Source organism: Lissotriton helveticus, chromosome 4_1 (genome assembly GCF_964261635.1).
Source record: "Lissotriton helveticus chromosome 4_1, aLisHel1.1, whole genome shotgun sequence".
In the NCBI taxonomy this organism is placed as follows: domain Eukaryota; kingdom Metazoa; phylum Chordata; class Amphibia; order Caudata; family Salamandridae; genus Lissotriton; species Lissotriton helveticus.
The window spans coordinates 253,087,034-253,109,587 of NC_136063.1; the positions used below are offsets into that span (position 1 = coordinate 253,087,034).

Genomic DNA, 22,554 nt, shown 5'->3' on the forward strand with positions numbered 1-22,554 from the left:
TCACTGATGACATCTCATTTGACATCAATGACCACATCACTGATGATATCATTCATGTGACAATACAATGCATCTCCTCATATTTTAATATAACCTCTGTTTCACCCAGTGTTAAATACAGAGTATAATTTTTGAAACCATTGACACACCAATACTAGTTACTACATATGTACTCACTGATTCCTACGTCTACACACACATTCACTCATTCACCCATACAATCATTCATACATACAATCACTCATCTTTACAACACTATCATATGCACTCATACACCTATACAGACACTCACACTGCCACTCATCCATGGAGTTACTCACACACCTAGTCAGTCCTGTAAAGAATCAATCACACTTCCATTTTCTTGTCTATACAGTTAAACATAGAGCACCTTATATTTTCAAACATATACTAACACATACTTACCTTGTTATACAATCATTGATATAAGTACACATTGATCTGCACAGAGTCACACACCTCCCAGCCAGCCACACACACAGTCTCCCATACAAATACTTGGACAATCAATCAATAACCCATATAGTTACTCATATAGCTACTGATCAACACATGCAGCAGTTTACAGAACAACAGACATAATGATGCACAAATTAAGACAGTTTAGTCACTAACCCATGCAGTCAGTGAGACACATTTAATCACTCACTCATACAGTCAGTCATGCACCTACTAAATCCTTCGTCCAGACACTTATACATCCACTCATTCTTCAATATGTAAGACATATTTAAACTTTACAGAAACATAAAATCACTGGATGTTGTTATCAGTGATGTCATCAGTGATGTCACTGACCATGTCATGAATGATGTAATATGTGACATCATCAGCAGTGGATTGCGGGTGCGCGATATATAGTTAGTGCAACTAACTATATATGGAATTTCAATGGTTTTGTGTGAGTAAAATAAGGTTTTTTAAATGCTAATTCCTAACTATATATGGTCTATAACCTATGGTTTTTTCAGTGATTTTTCAAGGTTTTGTAAATGCTAATTCCTAACTATATATGATCTATAACCTATGGTTTTTTCAGTGAATATATATACATTTACACATATACATATATATATATATATATACATATACACATATATACATATATACATATATACATATACACACATATATATATATATATATATATATATATATATACACACACACATATACATATATATATATATATATATATATATATATACATATACATATATACATATATATGTATATATATCTCCTAATGGCGATAGCCGGTAGGTAGTTATAGTTCGGATGCAGTTTCCACAAGAAGAGCGTTTTTTCATTTGCCAATAACTTTTGGCATCGTTTGACGAATCCTCGCAAAATTTTCAAAACTATCAGGACAGTCAATTCAGCTGCAATCTTGAATGTTTCGGGTGATCTGCCAAGCGGGAGCTACAGACACACGGCTACAGCCCTTACTGCTGAACGGAATTACACCAAATTTGGAAAAAAGTTAGGTTTTGGTCAAGAAAGAACTCTTTGTTAAATGGTGTAAATCCGCTCAGTAGTTGATGAGAAATGTAAAGATTTTTCAGATATACAACTGTGGCCGTGGTGGATCTGCAACCTATTCCGATTTCGTGCCTGAGATCTGATTGGGTGGCAACACTTCAAACCATGAAGTGTTGGCAGCCATTTTGTGACTCAGTTGAACAGAGTCACAAGAAAAACTTTTAACAAAAGACAGGGGGGGGGCACAAAGAAACACCTTAACCCCCTAGGCCTCTTGGGTGGGTTCAAAAGCCTGCCTTAAGTCACATGAGATACACTTTAGCATTACTGGAGGAAGCCCGTTTTTGAGCAGTAGCACACTGGAAACAGATAAGGTGTGAAAATATGGGGAGGATGAGGAAAATGTTACTTACCTGTAAGATGTTGTTTTAGGTTTTGAAGATCAAATACGTGAAGTATCCCATCATCTAGCGTTGGTTTGGACTTATACAACTTGCTTTTCTCTAAACTTGGAGCACAGAAACACTCATGGTCTCACTTTTGAAACCCACAATGCATTATTACACAGACCCCACCTCAGTTATGTTTTCCACCCATGGGAGCACAGGTGTTTGTGTATCGGAGTGTTACATCCTAAACCATGCAAACTTTCCAGTCAGATGGGAGACAGCAATGCGCCTGGGATCTACAGGGCTACAAGATGCAAACGGAGTGTTCCAGGCATGTATTACTTCCCATTGGCAGCATGTGTTTTTGGTAATTACTTGCGATTCAGAATGCAAAGCAGTAGCCTTCACCACTAATACTGTGGCTGAGGAAAAAGGACCAATGGAAGTAGTATATGTTTTGACAGATTTATATTTCTTCCCATGGATGAATGCCAACACAATTGTGTTCAGTGAATGTATAGACAGATGTACATTTTGCAGTCTTAAATAAGTACACTAAAAGAAAGTTTCCCAAGAATGAAGGGGCTCTCTTCCTGCCTGAAGTGTGTGCATGAGTTTTTTGTTGTAAGGTGTATTTTGCATGCGAGTAAAACTTTGGAGCATTTGCCGCCTTTGAGATTGACCTAGATACTTCAGGTGAATCCTACAAACTGCTTCGCATTCCTAATAGTTTGTGCCATTAATGTAGTATAACAAAGGCTGATTCTAAGAATACAAGGCTCTCTCTGCATGTACTTAAGGTCCCATGAAGCATGTGGGTAATCCACTTGATCTACATGAAAATGCAAAATAACATTAGGTAGAAAACAGTCAAGTGCACAGGAGAACCCAATCCTTGTGAATTTGAATGCATGGCTTTTTCACAATTACTTTAATTTATTGACTCTTAATAAAGAAGTGATTACTATTAGTGCAACGTGTATTAGAATGCAAGTGATCAATTGTGGATCCATTAATCATGTAAGGTCATCACTAATTTAAGCCCTTCCATTAAAAACGTGAATGTCAAGAAATCAAAAACAAGTAAAGCGGTCTCTTGTAAGGAGGTAGCATTTCTTCCACATGTACTGTAACTGCATTGTAAGTTAATCTACTCCTTTGGAGTATTAAATAGATACTGAGAAAAGGCCCTTTGAGAAAACCATTCAGTAAAATAGCTAGTAAACCTTTTCCATTATGCAGCCTAACACATTTGTGTTGAAGGAAGTCTATATTCTTTTGACAATGACCAATATTTCAAAGGTAATTCAAATACCTAAGCTCGTAACACCTCAGGAGTCACGTTGTCACGTTGAGAATAAGCAATATACGGTGACAAATTTGTCGACTACTGTGCGGGATGACAGAAAACGCTAGTAGTTCATTCACCCGCCATGCCGATGTCATGCTGTTGAGGAAATCCGTCTTAAGTGAATTGTTGCAAGGATGGATGTGCAGCCTTTCAGAGGGAGTACACACTAGGAATGTGAGGGCAAAGTTAAGGTCCCACTAAGGAATGACAAACGGTCTGGGAGGAAACCAATGCTGCAAACCTTTAAAAAAACGCATCACAACAGGTGATTTAAATAAAGAGGGCGGTCTGGTATCCGCAAAAAAGCATAAAGAGACAACAAATGAGCTTTAACTGTGCCCAAATGCTGGGCTATTGAAAGCATAAAAAACAATACTTAGGTTAGTTTGGCTTGAAGTGGTTTAATCAGACGAGTACCTCACAAAATCACCAACCACAGAAACAGGTGTATACTGATTTTGTGGCGGGATGCCTGGCTGCCAGAACGACTTTGGGAGTAGTCGAAACTGTCAACTGTCACCGCTCAATATCCAATGATGGAGATGAAGATTTTTCAGGCCCAGGTACAGGACCCTTCCCTGCTGCTGTGACAGAATATACTCCTGAAGCAGCAGTCTGATCGGAGGACAGATGCTCATGGCCAGCTGCTCCGGATACCACTCTCTGACATTCTCCGACTACCCTGCAGGTTCCTGATCCGGTTATTAGCTCTCAACTGTTGTGTAACAACATTGCCTCTTTCTTTCAGGCGAAGATTGCTGATCTGTATTCGGCATTAGAGCTTCAGAAGGCCGAAACTGGGGACTCCTCTGGTTCTGCTGAGCTTGCTCTATCTACGGTCGAGGCTGCTCCTTTGGGATGCTTGGCATCCTTTCCTCCACTCGTATCCCAGGAACTAGAGGACCTGCTTTCTAAGACTAGATCAGGGTCCCCCTTAGATCCCTGCCCTCTCACGCTTCTCAGGCAGTGTAAGGAGACCCTTTTACCTCCCCTTCTGGAGATCATGAATGGGGCAATGAGGCTTGGTACCTTCCCTCAGCAATGGAAAAGGGCTGTGGTGAAACCATTACTTAAAAAAGCAACACTTGACCCTGGGGTTTTTAAAAACTTCCGCCCCATCTCGCTGCTCCCTGCTGCCGCAAAGATGCTTGAAACACATCTTAATAAGCACCTTTCGGCTTTTCTGGAGAACTCTGGTTTGTTAGATTACTCGCAGCATGGATTTAGGAGGGAGCACTCGAGCCGATAGGGGCCAGACTACCCTCCTTATCCTGCTAGACCTAACTGCTGCGTTCGATACCCTCTCTCCCTCGGTGTTAACATCTCGCCTGAGGGAGATTGGAGTGGAGGGATCCGCTCTTGATTTGCGGACCTCTTTCCTAAACCAGAGAGAACAGAGAGTGATGCTGGGGGAGTTTCTATCTCCATCCCTGACTGTGCAATGTGGGGTCCCCCAAGGGTGGGCATTAAGTCCGACCCTTTTTAACATCTATGTGACCCCACTTGCCAGGTTGATAAGATCTTTTGGGATGGAGGTAGTCTCCTACGCCGACGACACCCAGATCCTCGTCTCCCTCTCCCAGCCCATTAACGAGGCTGCCTCCAATTTTAGATCTTGTTTGGAGGCAGTCGCAAAATGGATGACTCACAATTCATTAAAATTGAACGGGGAGAAGACGGAGATTCTGGTGTTTGGGGGTAAAGAGGACATCTGGTCGGCTAACTGGTGGCCTGCCTCTTTGGGAGCTTGTCCGGTACCTACCGCTCTGGCTAAAAACCTTGGAGTCCTGATTGAGCCCACCCTCAATATGCGACAGCAGGTGAATCGAACAGTCTCTACCTGCTGGGGCATAATTCACATCTTGAGGAGAATCAAGCACTACTTATCCCAGCAGGCCAGAAAGCAAGTCGTGGTAGCCCTTATTGGCTCCCGACTTGACTATTGTAATGCGCTGTATGCAGGTCTCAGCAGGGGCTGCTGCAGCGCCTTCAACTGGTCCAAAATGCGGCAGCTAAGTTTGTGTTGGACCTTCCCAAACGTGCATCGGCCACTTCTGCTAGGAAGGCATTGCATTGGCTACCTGTTGAGGACAGGATTTCTTTTAAAATCAGGTGCCTTACCTTTGGCGCTCTGGCGAGAAATAGGTCAGTGGGGATTGGGGCTCTTTTGGCCCTCTATTGCCCCTCGAGGAATCTGCGCTCTGCGAACAAATCTTTGTTATCTGTACCACGTATTCGCAGAGCCAAATGGGGTGGCAGAGCTTTTTCCACAGTGGCACCTAAGATGTGGAATGCTCTTCCTGCTGAAATTAAAGCCCTTCCCACTCTTCAGTCCTTTAGGAAAGCTTTGAAGTCACGATTTTTTGCCAAAGCATACCCGTAGTTTTGCCTCTGCCTTTTAAGATTTATTTTATAGGCGCCTTGATGCCTTCGGGTTTTAGTTGCGCGGTTATAAATTCTTTCATTCATTCACTCTCTACTTTCCCAGAACTCTAGGCAGGAGTAGTAGCAGTGGATAGGTATACAGGATTTCCAAGCTGCACATCCAAGGGTGGCGAGAAGGCTTTCAACACCAAAATAATAGCCTGCAGCTCCAGATGTGGAGCCGAGCCTCTGCCTGAAATGAGACACCCTTCATCCCCACCTCTCCCAAATAGCCACCCCAAACCAGAAGCGATGCATCTGTCATCACTGTTGAGCTCTGCGTGGGACAAGGAGATGGGTCTGCCACTAAACCAATCATGATCCACCACCCACCACTGCAGGTCTTTTGCGGTCTACTCTGAAATCTGGACATAATCGAACAGAGCCACACCTGATGCTGTGTCCACTGAGACTTCAAATCCTACTGTATGGAATCTACCATGTTTCACCCACAGAACTGCACCGCAAACTGAAAGGGCTCTTACCCTACTGACCCGGAGGAAAGGGGATATGGAAATAAGCGCCCTGCAGGTCCAACACTACCATTTGGTCTCCAAGGTCGAGGGCAGACAAGACCTGGGCCAGGATGAACGTCTGGATTTTGTCCACCTGCAGAAAGGCATTGAGAGGGCCAAGATCTCATCTTTCTTCGATACCAGGGAGTAACAACCAGTACCTACTTCTGGTGGCGGTGCCTTCTGCATGGCCCCTTTAGCCAATAGGGGCTGCACAATGCTGCGAGAGAGATAGATTGCCCTCCATCAGCCAGTAGATTTCCAAAAAGAAGATTTTACAATGCCTCAGTTGCTGATAAATAATTTTTTCAAGTTAGAAGTAAGGAACCTACTGTATATGTCAGACAGATCATGCCAGCAACTGCAAGCAGTACTCCCATCTTCCAGCTGAACAGATCCATTAACTTTAACAACTTTTTGAGGAATGCTATACTTGATGGCATTTACTTATTTCCCTTTAGGTAATTTCACCGGCACCAGATCACCAATCTTGACAAAAAAGCTTTAACATTCCTGTTCTTGTCGTAATACTCTTTGCGTTTGAATTGTTTGTATGACTCTGGCCCTTTCCACAGTTTTTATCCCTCAGAAACACTTGATTAATTCAATCTACCTTCTACTGATGGAGGGTGTAGGAAGGTAGATCCCTGACTATGGTTGCCCCCAACTTTTTGCCTGGTGTTTTGCTGGTTTTCTGACTTAGTTGACCTGGGGCCCTGCTATTCAGGACCCCAGGCCTACTGCTCTCTCTGTAAAATGGATTCCATGTACATATCTAATTGGATACTGAGTCACCTTATCAGTCCCTGTACAGTGTACCTTAGGTACCCAGGGCATAGGTGTACCCAGGGCCTACCAGGGACTGAAGCATGTATTATGCCACCCCTGGCTGGCCATCCAAAACTGACACAACTGGCTGCTTGACAGCTGGGGCTAGGTGGTGTAATCACCCTTTGCTTTAGATATAGTATTCCTATATCTAACCCTAAAATGGACACATATATTCCTATCAGTCACTCCTATGGCAGGCCTTATCAATCCTGAAGGCAGAGAGCTTGGAATAATGTGAGATGGTGCTCTGGCATGAGCTGAGCCCGTTTGCAGCTTGCGGAACCAAGTCCTAATAGCTGTTCCATGATAACGCATACCATATACTCTTAAGTGCATTATAATCCTCGCGGTTATATGCCAACTCTGGTATCGCTTTATCAAAACATGTCGAGTAAGGTGTCATACGAATTGGAATACTAACCCCTCGCCAATTCTGGCGACGGGGTTAGCATTCCACCCTTCTAGAGGGACACGACATGTTGGTAACCTGTAACCCCGGTTAAAGTCAGACATAGCCTCAGCTCCACAAGATGGATGCTGCCACCGAGACACAAGTCTGCCCACCTGCTGCTGGGAGTCCTCCCAGCGCGGGAGGCAAGGACAAAGGGTTTCCTGCCAGGGGCGGTGCCAGCACCGTCCCAGACAGGATTTTGTGTATCCTAGGTAGGCAGGGCTTTAGAGGAAGGTGACTGCAAGTGGCACCCCGGTGCTCACTATGCATAGGCCGGCTTGAACCAGTTCCAGGGGCACTCCAGCCCCTGATCTGGGGAAAAGCCCGGCAAAGGAGAGGGGTGTAACCACCCCCCTCCTAGTCCCACCCATAGGGCAGGACTTAGTCGCGTGCCAGCCCCCTTTTGCAGGATAAAGGTAGGAGCAGGCCCCCTTCCAAATTAGATCATCTTTGAATCCTGAAACTACTTTCCACGAAAGGAACTCAAGACTTCTTCCTAAGATTTCTCCCTTGTGACTAAGGAGTAGTCACCCTGCAGCAGCAGGCACCAACCAAGCATCGCGGTCTGCTGTAAGTCTCCTCACCGGATCAAGACTGCCCAGCTCGACGAGAACCGGCTTCCCTGGCACCTCTGACCTCTACCTGCATCATCAGCCCAGCTGTGATTCGTGGGTGTGACGAGACCTCGAGGGACCGGCCATCTTCCAAGACTGCACGACGCTTGACCAGCACGACTCCCGAGTGACCCTCGACCGAGTGCTTTGGGATAAGAGAAGCCCCAACCCTGAGCAGCTCCAGCACCGAAGTTCAGCTCCCCTGCATCCACGAGATCTGCGTGGGGCCCTTCTGCTCTTTGCTGCTCACCGCGTTGTCCAGGTTGCTTGCCCGTTGGCTAGTGGCCCTCTGACGACGAACTTCGACGACAAACACCGCTGGTCTGGTTGCTCCAGACTGGCCCTTGCTCCCCTCCAACAGAGGAGCACCCTGGACCCTCCTGGTCCACTCCAGACGGCATTTTAAGTCCACCGCGTGGGCTTGCATTTGCCAAGACTTGTTGCCCCAATGCTGGGTCCAGCGACGTCGACAGCAGATATCTTCGTGGGACAGCTCGCACCTCCATCCTGGTCGCCGACAACGCCTCCTGGTCCGAGAGACTGCAGAGCCCAGCAGCGCCCACTCACCTGGTTGAGGTGACTTCGTCCGGTGCCACTCTGGTGCCCACCTAAATCACTGGCTAGTGATTCAGAACTTGGTCCCCTCTGCTTACAGGTCTTCCTCTTCCCCGATCCAGGCTTGGATCCCCACGAACTTCTTCACTGGTCGCCTGCCAGCAACTTCTTCCTTCAGGCTCCTGGTTCATCAACGAAGAAACCCGACGACATTTGAACCCTATGCAGCAGCAGCCCCTGGGATAGGTAAACCGAGTACTCCGGTGCTCCAGCGTAGACCAACTCTCTAAGTGTCTAGATCCACTTTCGTTTTTGACCTACCTAGTCGGGTTCGCCCGAAAACACTAACTTTTGCATTTACTAGGATCCATAGACTTTGTCCCGCCTTACGCGTGAGAGTTCCCACTCTGCACACGACGTCCCTGGGCCTCCTGCTTCTAATCTAAGGGTTCAGCATTGTAGGCCTAGCGTTTCCACAGTCTATGAGAGTAGTACTTACCTGCTAGTAATTTCGCATTCCACTTGTATAGTATATGGTTTTTCGTGCCCCTTGGGCATTAGTGTAAATTGTGCGACTTTAAGTATTTCTTTAAGAGTTTTGTTGTGTGCTTAACTCCTTGTCTCATAAAGAGCCAGGGTAGTCTTGTTATAAATAAATATACGTTTATTTTCATAACAACTTGTGTGGTGTCCTTTCACTTGGTGTTCAAGGGGTATATGTGATGGTAAAACAGCTGGCTTAACACGCCCTCTAGAGTTTAGCCTAAAGACTGCACATGTCCATGCTACTAGGATAGCTGGTCTATCAGGTTGACTTACAACCAAACATCAATAAGGGTTGTTGGAATGATACATAGTGATCACTAGAATAGTGAGCACTGCATATCAGGCCAATGCTGCGAGAGAGATAGATTGCCCTCCATCAGCCAGTAGATTTCCAAAAAGTAGATTTTACAATGCCTCAGTTGCTGATAAATAATTTTTTCAAGTTAGAAGTAAGGACCCTACTGTACATGTCAGACAGATCATGCCAGCAACTGCAAGCAGTACTCCCATCTTCCAGCTGAACAGATCCATTAACTTTAACAACTTTTTGAGGAATGCTATACTTGATGGCATTTACTTATTTCCCTTTAGGTAATTTCACCGGCACCAGATCACCAATCTTGACAAAAAAGCTTTAACATTCCTGTTCTTGTCGTAATACTCTTTGCGTTTGAATTGTTTGTATGACTCTGGCCCTTTCCACAGTTTTTATCCCTCAGAAACACTTGATTAATTCAATCTACCTTCTACTGATGGAGGGTATTTAATAGCCCAGGTACAAGGCCTCATTTTGAGGAAGAATTCAAATGGTGTCACTCCAGTTGTCGAATGTGGTGTAAACCTATACTGTATAACATGGTCCATTACAACATCTTTCCAACTACCTCCACAACTTCTAGCTAGTTGGATTGTTTCCTTTAGAGTTTTACTGAATCTCACAATCATACCATTGGTTTGGGGATGATATAATGCACACCTCCTATGAACTATATCATTCTAATTCAAAAACTCCGACATAGCAGAAGATGTTAATTGAATTCCATTGTCCATCAGCAAAACTTTCTGATTAATTTATCTGGCAAAAGTCTCTGTCTGACTTGAACTTAATCACCAAAGCTGTACAATTGTCATGAGCAAATGTTTTCTCTTGTCACAAAGAATACATGTCCACAATAACAAAGATATACACTACACCGGATTTAGAATACAATGGCTCTACTATATCAAAAGCAAGTTAATCCCAAGGACTGATCATGGGAGCTGCCTGAGTATCTTGGATTTGTCACTCAATCCACACTTAATACCCGATTAGCCTTTCAACTTGAAGATCAATTCCAGGCCACCAATACAATGATCTCCAATGCTCGTTAGTTTTACTGACTCCCTGATGTCCTTTATGGGCAAGTGCCATCAATTGTTTGCATAACCTTGTGGTGGTCTGACAGCAAACCATCTTCAACACAGACTTCGTGGAAAATATTTTTACTCAACTCACACTCCTTGCCGCTCTTAATATCACAGAATCCCGACAAAACTATTTCAACAACCTTCTTCAAGCCAGAGTCCTTGTTAAGCTCAGTAAGCCACTCTTCAAAAGACACAACTTGACGTCACTGAACACACTTTGTACTCCACATTCTCCCACCACACATCAGAACACTCTCTCATCCACAACCCACACTGCATTCTGGACAAAAAGTCTGCAGCTTTATTAGTATACTCCAGAATGGACTGAACTCCAAATGAGCAATTGTCCATTTGCAAATTCGATATGAAATACCATATAAACCTTTTTTTGCAAACACCTCTTAAAGGTTTGTGACCTGAATGAAGAACAAACGTGGCTCCCCATAGAAATTGTTTAAATGTATTGACCGCACTAAACACTACCAATGCCTATTTCTCAATGTTAGAATGCCTACTTTCCACCTCCTTAGACCACCTAAAGCAAATGCAATCACTACTTCATGTCCATCCTGTATTTGTTTTAACACAGCTCCCAGACCTTCAGTGCCGTCATCTGTAGTTATAGCACAAGGGTTTCCAGGTACAAACTCTTTAAAAACTGAGGTTTGGCTAAACAATCCTTTATAATCAAAACCTCCTCCCCACACATCCTTCCTGTCAAAAAAGTCACATTTTCTCAAAAGTTTCCTGATGGCAAAATCTTATATAGATTTGGAGTAAACCCCCCGTCATGCCCAAACCCATTTGCACATCTTCTTTCTTAGTGGGGGCATTCAAACTAAGAATTTTAACAAACTTCTCCTTAGGACGAACACCATCTCTCAAAATCACATGCCGAAAATAATGTATTTCTTACATACAAATCTACATTTGTCTACTCTCTAGGTAATACCTTTGTTTGGAAAATCTCCATTATGTGTACAATAGAATTCATGTGATCATCAAGAGTCTGATTGTAAACAAGTTTTATCATCCTGAAAAAACTTCACATGGGTTAAATCTATACTACTATAATAAAGCAGAAACTTTCAGGCTTTGAGGCGGGTAAACTCGGGAACCACTGTGCCAATCTACACACCCGATACACCGTTGAAATCGGCAGGGTGTGTAGATGGTTATAGGCTACATAAATTAAAAAAATAAACGTTATTTAGAATTTTAGATTAAAAAAAAAAAGTAGTCCCTCAAAAGTAGCGCCGGCCGCGACGTGCGTGGTCACGTTAGGAGCACGGGGAGGAGCGGTGGACATGGCGCGGGGGAGGAGCGGTGACGTCAGGAGCAGAGGACCGGCGGCAGAGGAGGAGCGGCGGACTTGGCGCAGGGGAGGAGCGGTGGTGAGAGCGGACAGGCGGGAGCAGCGCCGGCGGAGGTAAGGGCACTCATGTAGGGGCAGGCGGGGGTCGGGGCAGGCGGGGGACGGGACGCGCTGGGACGGGCGGGCGGCGGTCAGGGAAGCCTGAGGACAAGAAAGAGGAGGCAAACGGTGCACTACAAATGTCAGACAAACGGTGCATTACAGGAGGAAAAGGAGGAAAAAGTGACTTGTAGCCAGAGGGGTTTTAGATGCTGTAAACGTGAAAGAGGCCACCTTCTGTCAAAAAGGGGAGAGTTTGCTCACATAACTGTCAGCAGTGAATATGTTATTGTTTAGATGCGTTTGCTTCACTATAGGAGATTATATTTATATAGGAATATTTCCTTCACGAATACCTGCGTCCCTTGGGTGGAGTGGAGGGAAGGGGGTGGATGACGTGTGCACGAGGAAAAAGTGACGTGTGCAGGTTACAAAAGTGGGGCGGGGGCCCTGAAGCAAAGTAAATTACAGGAGGAAAAAGTGATGTCTGCAGGTTACAAAAGCGGGGCGAGAGGGGGCCCTGAAGCCTAATTGCTCCCGGGCAACGTCGGGACGGGCTGCTAGTATCCTAATAAATTACTTTTTAACCTTTTGAAATACAGCGACTGGCAAACAACCCAAAAGGGTTACGATTAAATCTGAAACACCCAAAAGGTGTGAGGAAAGATTTAAAATCTTTTGAATCATTAGTCAATTTGACCTGATGATAAGTGGAAGTATGATCCAAACTCCTGAAATACTTCGCTCAAGCAAGTAAGCTAATCATTTCAGCAATATTTGGTACAGATATCTATCTTCTACTACTTGTTCATTAAATTGCCTCAAATCAACACACAATCCGATGTCTCCATTGGGTTTAGATGCTACAACTACTGGGGGGCGTAGGTATTTTGCGGCTCAAAATGGCCGCTTAATTTTGCAGCTCCGACCCAGAGTGGGAGATGTGGGGGCCCTGAACACGCCCATGATGCACCCGAACCCTCCGATAGGATGAAAGCAATAACGGATCACCTAAGGATCAACTTCTTACCCAAAACGTAACCTAAATTGGGTTTTGCCCTGCTGGTGATTCTTAAGCTGACCTCCTTGATAGTTGGAGAGCTGTTGCCATGATGCTACCGGGCTGCACAGCATAAGGAGCCGGGTAATCTTTACTTCTGCAACTCGTAGGAGTACTTACCTTCATGCCATACCTGGCATTTTGATGGAGAAAAGCTGCTTTTTTTACCTTTTCCTGGCTTCTCATCCTTGGGCTACATTGGGCTGCCGATCCTACCAAACATCTTACTATTGTTTAGCCCCGAGAGGAGTGGTCTCTGCTTATGAGAGAAACCAAAGAACGTACCCTTGCGCAGTGGCTGCCCTTGAAACATTTATTTCTTATACTTTTGCAGCCCTTCATACCTGGGCTACTGGTGGGCTACTTAAGCTACAAATCATTGAATTGTTACCTAACTAAATGAGATGAGTGTTTATAATCTTCAAGTTTCCAGAGAGTGCCTGCTCCTGCCGTTTTGTTGGAAATTTGATCTTGTATTGTGCTTTTACAATCTTCAATATCTGGGCTACCTTTGAGCTACTTTGGGCATTTTTCTTACTAACTGCAAATCAAAAAGCTGACCATTGTACCTCATGCAAATTACTCCCGTGGATCATGGAGACGGCCATTGGAAATATGCGATTGTGTGGCAGCAGGGGTTTTCACAATCATGGATGCGCCGCATTTGCCACATACTTCAACATCTGTGCATAATCTGCAGATTTTAACAAAAAATGTTCTAGTTCAAAGGGTTCTAAAGTAATACAATCACAAAATGTGCTGCATTATGCCGCATAATTTGCCTTTTTTGGGGGGCAAACATTTGAGTACACCCGTCCGCATAACTTGGCCATCCCCTGCTTCATTATTCCAGTGGCCCTGATCATGCATCTGTCTTGCAACCATTAAACTCTGATAATGCACCTTCTACATTATGGCTTTTCACAGGCAGCTCTATTAATGTAGCCCAATCTGCAAACCCTTGATTTCTTTGGGTGTCAAGAATCCACTTTGGGCTATGCCTTCATAACAAAACCTACCAAATGTGTCTTTAATAACACATGATTTTGAATTCTTGCATACAGTCATTACAAAACTTGCTCTGTGCAGTAATGCTACAGCCTTTGACCTACTGCATGTAAATGTAAATCGATACTTGTATAGCGCACTACTCACCCGCAAGGGTCTCAAGGCGCTTGTACGAATACCGCTGTGGAACCCATCCTGGCTTTCCCTGTGAGGTGCCCACTCCTGGGCACCCCCAATGTGGAGGCCAGGCATCCTTAGCGTTGTGTGGGCCGTTGTGGAGATTAAGCAAGCTATTGCCCAGAGTTGCAGAGTGGGACTCCATGATTGGAATAGGCACCGAGGCGAGAATTATCAGGTCCGTGGAATTTTTGAGCCCAAGACCCGCCGATGCGGGGAATTGAACCCTGGTCCCGGGCTAGACCTCTGCATCAGGGTCTGCCGCTCTAACCATTGAGCACACTTCTCCACATGTGCAGTACATCCTTATTAGCAGAACATCATCTATCACCTCAGATTTAGAACACCCTGTCACATAAACGTGAGACTATTTGTTTCTCTCTACGGCTCTTTCACGGTCAATCCAGTTCAAACAGCAACATGGCTGAGAAAGACCAGGCGAAACAAAAAATAGCCATGAAAACATCAAAGACAAATCCTCCAATCCCCGACTCTCCTATTTAACTTCCATAGTAATCAAGATCGATCATGTAGGTGATAATGAAAAAACTTGCGAAAGTAGATGATTGTGTCACCTCTATTAAGAACGATATGCAAACTGATATCTCTCCTATAGGGTCCTGGCCTGTCTCAATCAGAATAATACGTCACCAAGTGTAAACCTCTAAGATTTTACCACATGGAACACATATTGAGCTATATTGAACCTGGTGGCGGGGCATCGAATACGCCATCTCGGTGCCGACCTTGGCCAGAAGGCAGAGATGGTGCAGAAGCCTTGTGCTTTTTGTGAGTGGTTTAGAGGGGCATAGGGTCTTCTGTACTCGTGTCACCTTATCCCTGTGGCAGTTCTTCGGCGTTGAGGGCTATCCCGAGCTCGGAGTCAGAGTCCAGCATTAATAAGGCGTCTTCCTCCCCTGCCGTTGATGCCTCAACATCTTCCGGACCAGATTCTTCACCGAAGATGTCCGGCCTATGTTCATTGCTTTGACGCTCCATCTCTCAACGTCAAGCGCAACAATTGCTAAGAGTTTTCTGCAATCAAAACGATCTGCAAACGTCTATCTTCCTCCTTGTGCTCCGGAGACAAGCACAAGTTACACACCCTGTGTAAGTCAGTCTGCAGATACTTCGTGTGGCGCTGAGAGCAGAATTTTAGCAGTGTCTGTTACATTGACGGAGAGCTGAACCAACGTAGTTAGGCCCGAAAGCCGCCCACGAAGCTTTCCCATCAAAAAATAGATTCCATTGACCGAAACGATATGCGGAGAAGTGGGAAATGCATATGATACATTACCGGAGAGGGTAAAGAGGATTGCGCGTTGAGGGGAACCCGAATAACGGTTGCGAACCTGAGAGCAGCAAAACACGTCCAAACCTGATGGGTGAAATAAGCAATCTAACAATGGAGTCGATGACCATGCACACTATCACCGAAAGGAGGAGTCACCTTACCTCGTGACTAGGAAAGACTTCTCCTAAGAAAAACAACTTGCAAACATCTGGACCCAACACTAGATGGCAGGAGTATGCAAAACATGTGTATCTGCAGCACACATGCCTTGAACAAAGTTATAAACAAAATGTTATGCTAGCTATATATCTTTGCTGTGGTATGACTAAATCCTCCAATCCTTTTTGGATTTTTTGTTATTCAAAATAGCCCTCATCTTATCAGAGGCTGGAAAAGAGTGCAAGTTGAAATGAATGATGGCATGCCCATAATTTGTGTTGATACCAGTGGCACGTGCACAGCCTATGAACCTTGGGCACCGAGATTAGTGCAAATGACCAAACTACCATCCAGGAAGAGAAACATGTGAAGAATCTACATGATCAATGGAAAACAATGCCTCAAAAACTAATTGCTTCCTTTACATGCTGTTTTATAAGCAGCAATGTGTAACATGTAGGACTGGATGAAATGTTTCAATTTGCCCACAGAGTTCTGAGCAAACTCCACCAATCACTGCATGACAGAACTTTTTCCTGTGAGGCTCCAGAAATGGCAGCGCGAGCGTGATTTGGCGTCCCATACACCATTTTCTTAACGCAGGTGGTCAAAGTGAGATAGATTTCCTGACACTAGAGTAGATTTTCTACTAAAACTGCAGCAAAATCAATTTGAATGGCTACACACTCTACCTTACCGCATGGTTCCCTTTGTGCTGATATTTCAGTGCTGCTCTTGCTACAGGCACACAATTGCAGCACAAAATTTCTGCACGAGCAATGCAACATGCATATTTCCACTCGTTGGTGGAACTCCGCGGAATCTTGCTGATTTTTTATGTAACTTTGCAGAACTCCATGGAGTGAAACCCCGCAAGTTCCGCTCACCCTCAGCTAGTTAAGTGTAGATGGAAATCGCAGCATATTGTTCTTAATGGCAGACACGTTCGCTAACCATGCCTTCCCACAAGCCCCCCGTTACACATCTTTAACTGGACACACATTCCTCTGTATCCTAAACGTATCCCATCACTATACTCACAAAAAAAGCAACATATTTGGTTCAGTTTTGGATTAGGCTTAGCAATAAGTACATACTGAAACAACATACACCTACCTGAATCATGAAGCCTTTTTCTTCATCCATTTCACAGATGCACCTCACTATTTCATTTATAGCATCCTCTTCATCTTGGGATTCTTCAAAATTAGTTGAATCAAAATCTTGATTATACTCATCACCACTTAGAAGCAAACTCTCAGTAGAAGAGTTGTCCAGGAACTCCACATCAGAGAGATCTAGAACATTAAATTAGCAAAATGTAACCAAATTTACACACAGCCCACATTCACATATGCAAGTGTTGAAACAGAAGTCTCCTGCTGTGCTAGCCTACTTATCTATGTTTACTGGAGAATGATGTGTATTTGCCACGGTGAGCAAGGCAATCATGCAAGCAAACAGGAGCTGCGGCCTGATTTCTAAGAGACTGCAGCCCTTTCAATCCAGGCTGTGTGGTGATGGATTGCTGTGGCAGTGAGACTATTTAGTGAAGCAACATCTTTCTTCAACAAGGCTATGCAATAATAGATGGTGAAAGCACGATTGCAGTGCAGGCGGGCACAGGCCTGTTCACCCATACCCCTGTGGAGAGACTAGATATGAGTTCGGCATTAAAAGATCAATTGAGACCGAATGAGCTGGGTCCTCTGACTAAGTTCCATCTGGTACTTAGTCAGAGTGTGCGTGCATGTGTGTATGGGGGGAGGGGAGCACGTGTGTGTGTATCTGGATGCGTGATTCACAAATATATACACGAGTGTGGGAGTCTACTGGACCCCACACGTGCAGAAAATGGTGGCTACTTTTGTGCTGAAGTAGTGATGTTGATCAGCGACATCCAAGTGTTTATCTGCACCTGGTCTGCTCCCCTCGCCAAAGAAAAAAGTTACTTACTTGTAACACTACAGTTCTCCAGCATTGGTAACTTGTCCTAGGCAGCCCAAACGCTGTAAATAACAGTTACATGGACATTTTCTGCACGGAGCTGGCGAGTATTCTCCTGTATCGGACATGACTCACAAATTACTTATGGAGATGTTTCGTATATATTGATTTAAATTCAGGATTCTGACTACTTTCATTTTCTTAAGACCCATAATTTGACAGTCACTATATAGGACAGCCCTGAGGAAGTTAGTTGGAAAGAGTCTGTCCAGCGACGAAACACATGTTGGTTAGCACTTCGATGGAACCAATACTCCAAGGATTAAATATTTGACATTTGTGAACAATAAACATTGAGAAGAATACCTCATATTCTTTATAAGCTTTCTCCGGAGGATTTTCTACCTCCTTTATTCTGTGGGTGTTCACTTGCGGTTTCCGGAGGCTCTAGTCCCCTTTTTTCTTCTCACCTTATGGGTCTCCATATTAACAAAGGAGGTAGCATTGTGAGAGAAGACGGCTTCCTCATTAATGCTCGCTCGCTTATTAAGCATAATATTGCCTTTAAGATCTTCGTGCCCTCATGGGTATTTGTAACCGAAACGTGGGCAAAGTACTTGTCTGGACCAGAACTTGTTGAGGCAGTACCAGAGGGATATTTCCTAGCCCGGCTGGATAGAACAGGGCGGGTGGGAGGAGGGCTGGCTATCCTTTATAAGGATAGCTTGCAGTGTCACACCTCACCCCTATTGGACCCTCAGGACAACTTTCAGGCCCTCTATTTCTCCCTAAAGGGAGTCCATGAATCCCCATTTAATGGGATTCTGATCTATCGTCCTCCTGGCCCTAGAGCTGATTTTGGACAACATCTACTTCATATCCTTGAACCTTATTTTGGTCATGAACATCTAACGATTCTGGGTGACCTGAATTTTCATCTAGAGAAGCTGGAGGTCAGTGATACCTTCACCCTGCTGGATGCCCTGTCCGCCTGTGGGCTGGATCAGCTGGTGAGAGGTGCCACCCATCAAGCTGGTCATACGCTTGACGGGGTCTTCTCCAATGACGACAGGTTGACTGTAAAGGACCCCCTTCCCCTCTCTTGGTCGGATCACTTCGCCCTACCGATCGAAGTGACCTCTCTGTCTATCGACAGGAGAGGAAAGGTCCCAAGCAAAATGGTATCACGGAGGAACTTTAAAAATATTTCTAATATAGCGCTTGCTCCCTGGATCTCCAGTATGTATACTCCCCAGGAGGCAGATGTCCATCTGGCGGTCTCGCAGTTTGACAATGCTGTTACTATGGCATTTGACGAGCTGGCCCCTGCACGGCTGCGTTACTCGGCGAGAAAAAAAACATCGGCTCCGTGGTTTTCTGAGCACCTACGACTCCTTAGACACGGAGTCAGGAGACAGGAGCGTCTCTGGCATACCAGCTGGGATCTAAAGGATAAAGAGGCGCATAAGATCTTACTGAGGGGCTATAAGGCGGAGGTTATAAGGGTGAAACAGGAATATTTCACTGCTCTTACCATTTCACTCTCCTCCCCGAAAGAGCTTTTCAAGATTGTCGACTCTCTGACATCCTTGCAGACCCCTGATCCTGTTATTGCCTCCCAGGTACTCTGTAATAACATCGCGCTCTTCTTTCAGACCAAGATCGCGGATATCTATTCAGCTTTAGAGCTACAGAGGTCTATAACCTCTGTTCCCTCTGTCCCCCCTGTTCCCGCAGCAGTTTCTGCCGAGAACTCTCCATGGGGGCTCCTGGCCTCTTTTCCTCCTCTTTCTCTCCAGGAACTGGAGAACATCCTGGATAAAACCAAGTCTGGCTCCCCTGTAGATGCCTGTCCGCTTAAGATCCTCAAGCAGTGCAAGGAATCCCTCCTGCCCCCTCTGGTTGAGATCATGAACAGGGCCATGAGGGACGACATCTAACCCCAGGAATGGAAGAGGGAGGTGGTAAAGCCGCTGCTCAAGAAACCTTCTCTCGATCCTGGGGTGCTAAAAAACTTTCGCCCCATCTCATTGCTCCCCGCTCCTGCGAAGATGCTTGAAATCCATTTGAACAAGCATCTTGCGGGCTTCGTGGAAAGTTCAGGTCAGCTGGACCACTCGCATCATGGCTTCAGGAGGGAACACAGCACCGAGTCTGCCCTCACCATAGTGTTGGATAATATCCGTACACGAGTTGATGGGGGTCAGACCACCCTCCTGATCCTGTTAGATCTCACAGCTGCCTTCGACACCCTTTCTCCCTCAGTTTTAACATCTCGTCTGAGGGAGATTAGGGTTGAGGGGTCTGCCCTTCGCCTGCTGACCTCCTTCCTCGATCAGAGAGAGCAGAGGGTGAAGCTGGGGGACTTTCTATCTCCATCCCTGTCTGTGCAGTGTGGGGTCCCTCAGGGGTCGGCCCTAAGTCCGACCCTTTTTAACATCTACGTGACCCCACTTGCCAGACTCATAAGATCTTTTGGGATGGAGGTAGTGTCCTACGCCGACGACACCCAGATCCACGTCTCTCTCTCCCAGTCGGCCAGCTCAGCTGCCTCCAACTTTAGATCTTGCATGGAGGCAGTCGCACAATGGATGATTCACAATTCATTGAAATTAAACGGGGAGAAGACGGAGGTCATGGTGTTTGGAGGTAAGGAAGAGACATGGTCGGCGGAGTGGTGACCGGATTCACTGGGAGCTTGTCCTGTCCCTGCTTCATCTGCTAAAAACCTAGGAGTCTTGATCGACCCCACCCTCAGCATGCATCAACAGGTCAATAGGACAGTCTCAACCTGTTGGGGAATTATCCATGTATTGAGGAAGATCAGACACTATCTCTCCCAGCAGGCCAGAAAACAGATAGTGATTGCACTCATTGGCTCCCGTCTGGACTATTGTAATGCACTGTATGCGGGACTAAATAAGGGTCTGCTGCAGCGATTGCAATTAGTCCAGAACGCGGCGGCCAAATTTGTTTTAGACCTGCCTAAACATGCGTCGGCCACATCCGCTAGAAAATCGTTACACTGGCTCCCCATTGAAGACCGGATCCTCTTTAAAACATTGTGCATGACCCATAGGGCCTTGGCCAGGGGTAGTGCCACTGGGATTGGATCTATCTTGTCTCCCTATAGACCATTGAGGAACCTTCGCTCTAGCGACAAATCTATTTTATCAGTGCCCCGTATTCGTAGAGCGTATTGGGGTGGCAAAGCCTTCTCCACCCTGGTACCTAAATGGTGGAATACCCTTCCGGGGGATCTTAAGTCCCTTCCCACCATGCAGTCTTTTAGAAAGGCTCTGAAAACTCGGCTTTTTGCGAAGTCGTACTCGTAGTTGTGTTCTGCCTTTCTATGTTGTGATCTGTTTTGCTAGGCGCCTTGATGCCTCCGGGTTTTAGTTGCGCACTATAAATTTATTTCATTCATTCATTCATATATGAATGTTGGCTATTTGCTCTTTTGGAGTGCACGGTGACCGATTTATACTGTACAGACATTCTCCTCTATGAGGACTTAAGGTGGTAGTCCTTTCTATCTGCAGCACCTACTGATCATTGATACTATTTTCTGATTGTATTTGGTAATGGTTTGCTGTTAATGAAATATTAGTGACATCTGGGCTTGTGAGCGCCAACAGTGCCCATCCAACGAATTTTGTATAAACTAACAGTTAAATGTAACTGTATAGATGAGCCATTCAGACCCAGTTGAGCCAATTGCAGTGAATATGGGATAATTTGATGCAGCAAAGAGAGCAAACAGACCTAGATTAGGGCCCCACACATACAATTCTTTTTACTTGACTTCCTATGTTTTATTTGTAGATGAAGCTCTATCTTGGGCAGGGTCGCACTGGGAGAAAAAATGGGCCTGGGCACCAAAATAAAAGTAGCATCATTAGTGAAGTTAAAAGCTAAAAAAAAAACGTGGTAATATCAGGGTAATCAACAAGAAAAACCGTCTCACCTGGTCATAAAACCGGCATACAATTCTAAAAACAAGCATTGAAAATGCAATCAGTCTCACCTTTGATAAGTTAAAACCATTTGCATTGCTAATGGTGTTGTATAGCAAAGCAAATGGCTTTAGCTTAATGAAAGGCAAGACCTATAGAATTTTTAATGCTTGTTTGTATTGTCAGACAGAAGTCACTTTGTTATTTATCTATTATTTCAATACCATGCAGTTATACTTCAATCTAAAGAGAGTCATGAATTACTCATACTTGTTTTACCTCATTACAGTGAAGTGTGATAATTTCCGAACCATGTAGGCATAAATTATATTCTCTCTCGTCAATGTAGAAAACACAAAGAGGCGCTATGGGTTTTAAATTCAACTGTACACACATCACTTGTGCTAACTAAATTGCTTCCTGCTACAAGCTGCTAACTAAGCTTACACTGGAACCACTGGAAAACTTCCCTCGCTCTATGTTCAGTCCACTCTCTCTAAAAACCGAGGTGTGCTAACCAGCCCCAATAAACCGCCTCAGTTAAACACCCCACAATAATAGTCCCTATCACATTCTGCATTAGGGAATGTGCGTGCTGTGCCAGCAGTCACCGCTAGAGGGCGCACTTCCTCAACCTCTGGATGTAGACGGTCCTGCCTGCCTCGTTGAGGTGTTCCATTGCCCCGTTCAAATCCGTTAATCAGCCTGAACAGGTGTGACATCCTTGTCCCGTGCAATGCTGTTTTAACCAGGGGCACAGCTCCAGGGAGGTGTTTGTGGTTGTGAGAAAGTGGCTCTATATATACTGGACAATAAGGAAGTACAGTGTGTATAGAGTCCACAAACCCCAAAGGTATAACAGAGGTTAAAGTCAGAACTGACCTTACTCTCCAAAGTGGTAGCTTGGTTGAGCAGTATGGCACATTGATATTCTGTATTGTTTTTATGATGAA

At 45.0% G+C, this 22,554-nt stretch overlaps 1 protein-coding gene across 4 annotated transcripts in view; it reads right to left on the bottom strand.

Moving 5' to 3' along the window:
* PHF20L1 (PHD finger protein 20 like 1) overlaps positions 1–22,554 on the bottom strand; it is an 813,558-nt gene that overhangs the window by 266,998 nt on the left and 524,006 nt on the right. For all 4 annotated transcript variants that reach the window (XM_078686744.1, XM_078686740.1, XM_078686743.1 and 1 more), the window contains one exon: positions 16,815–16,996. In XM_078686744.1, the coding sequence (XP_078542870.1) occupies positions 16,815–16,996 (182 nt within the window). The remainder of the gene's footprint in view (positions 1–16,814; positions 16,997–22,554) is intronic.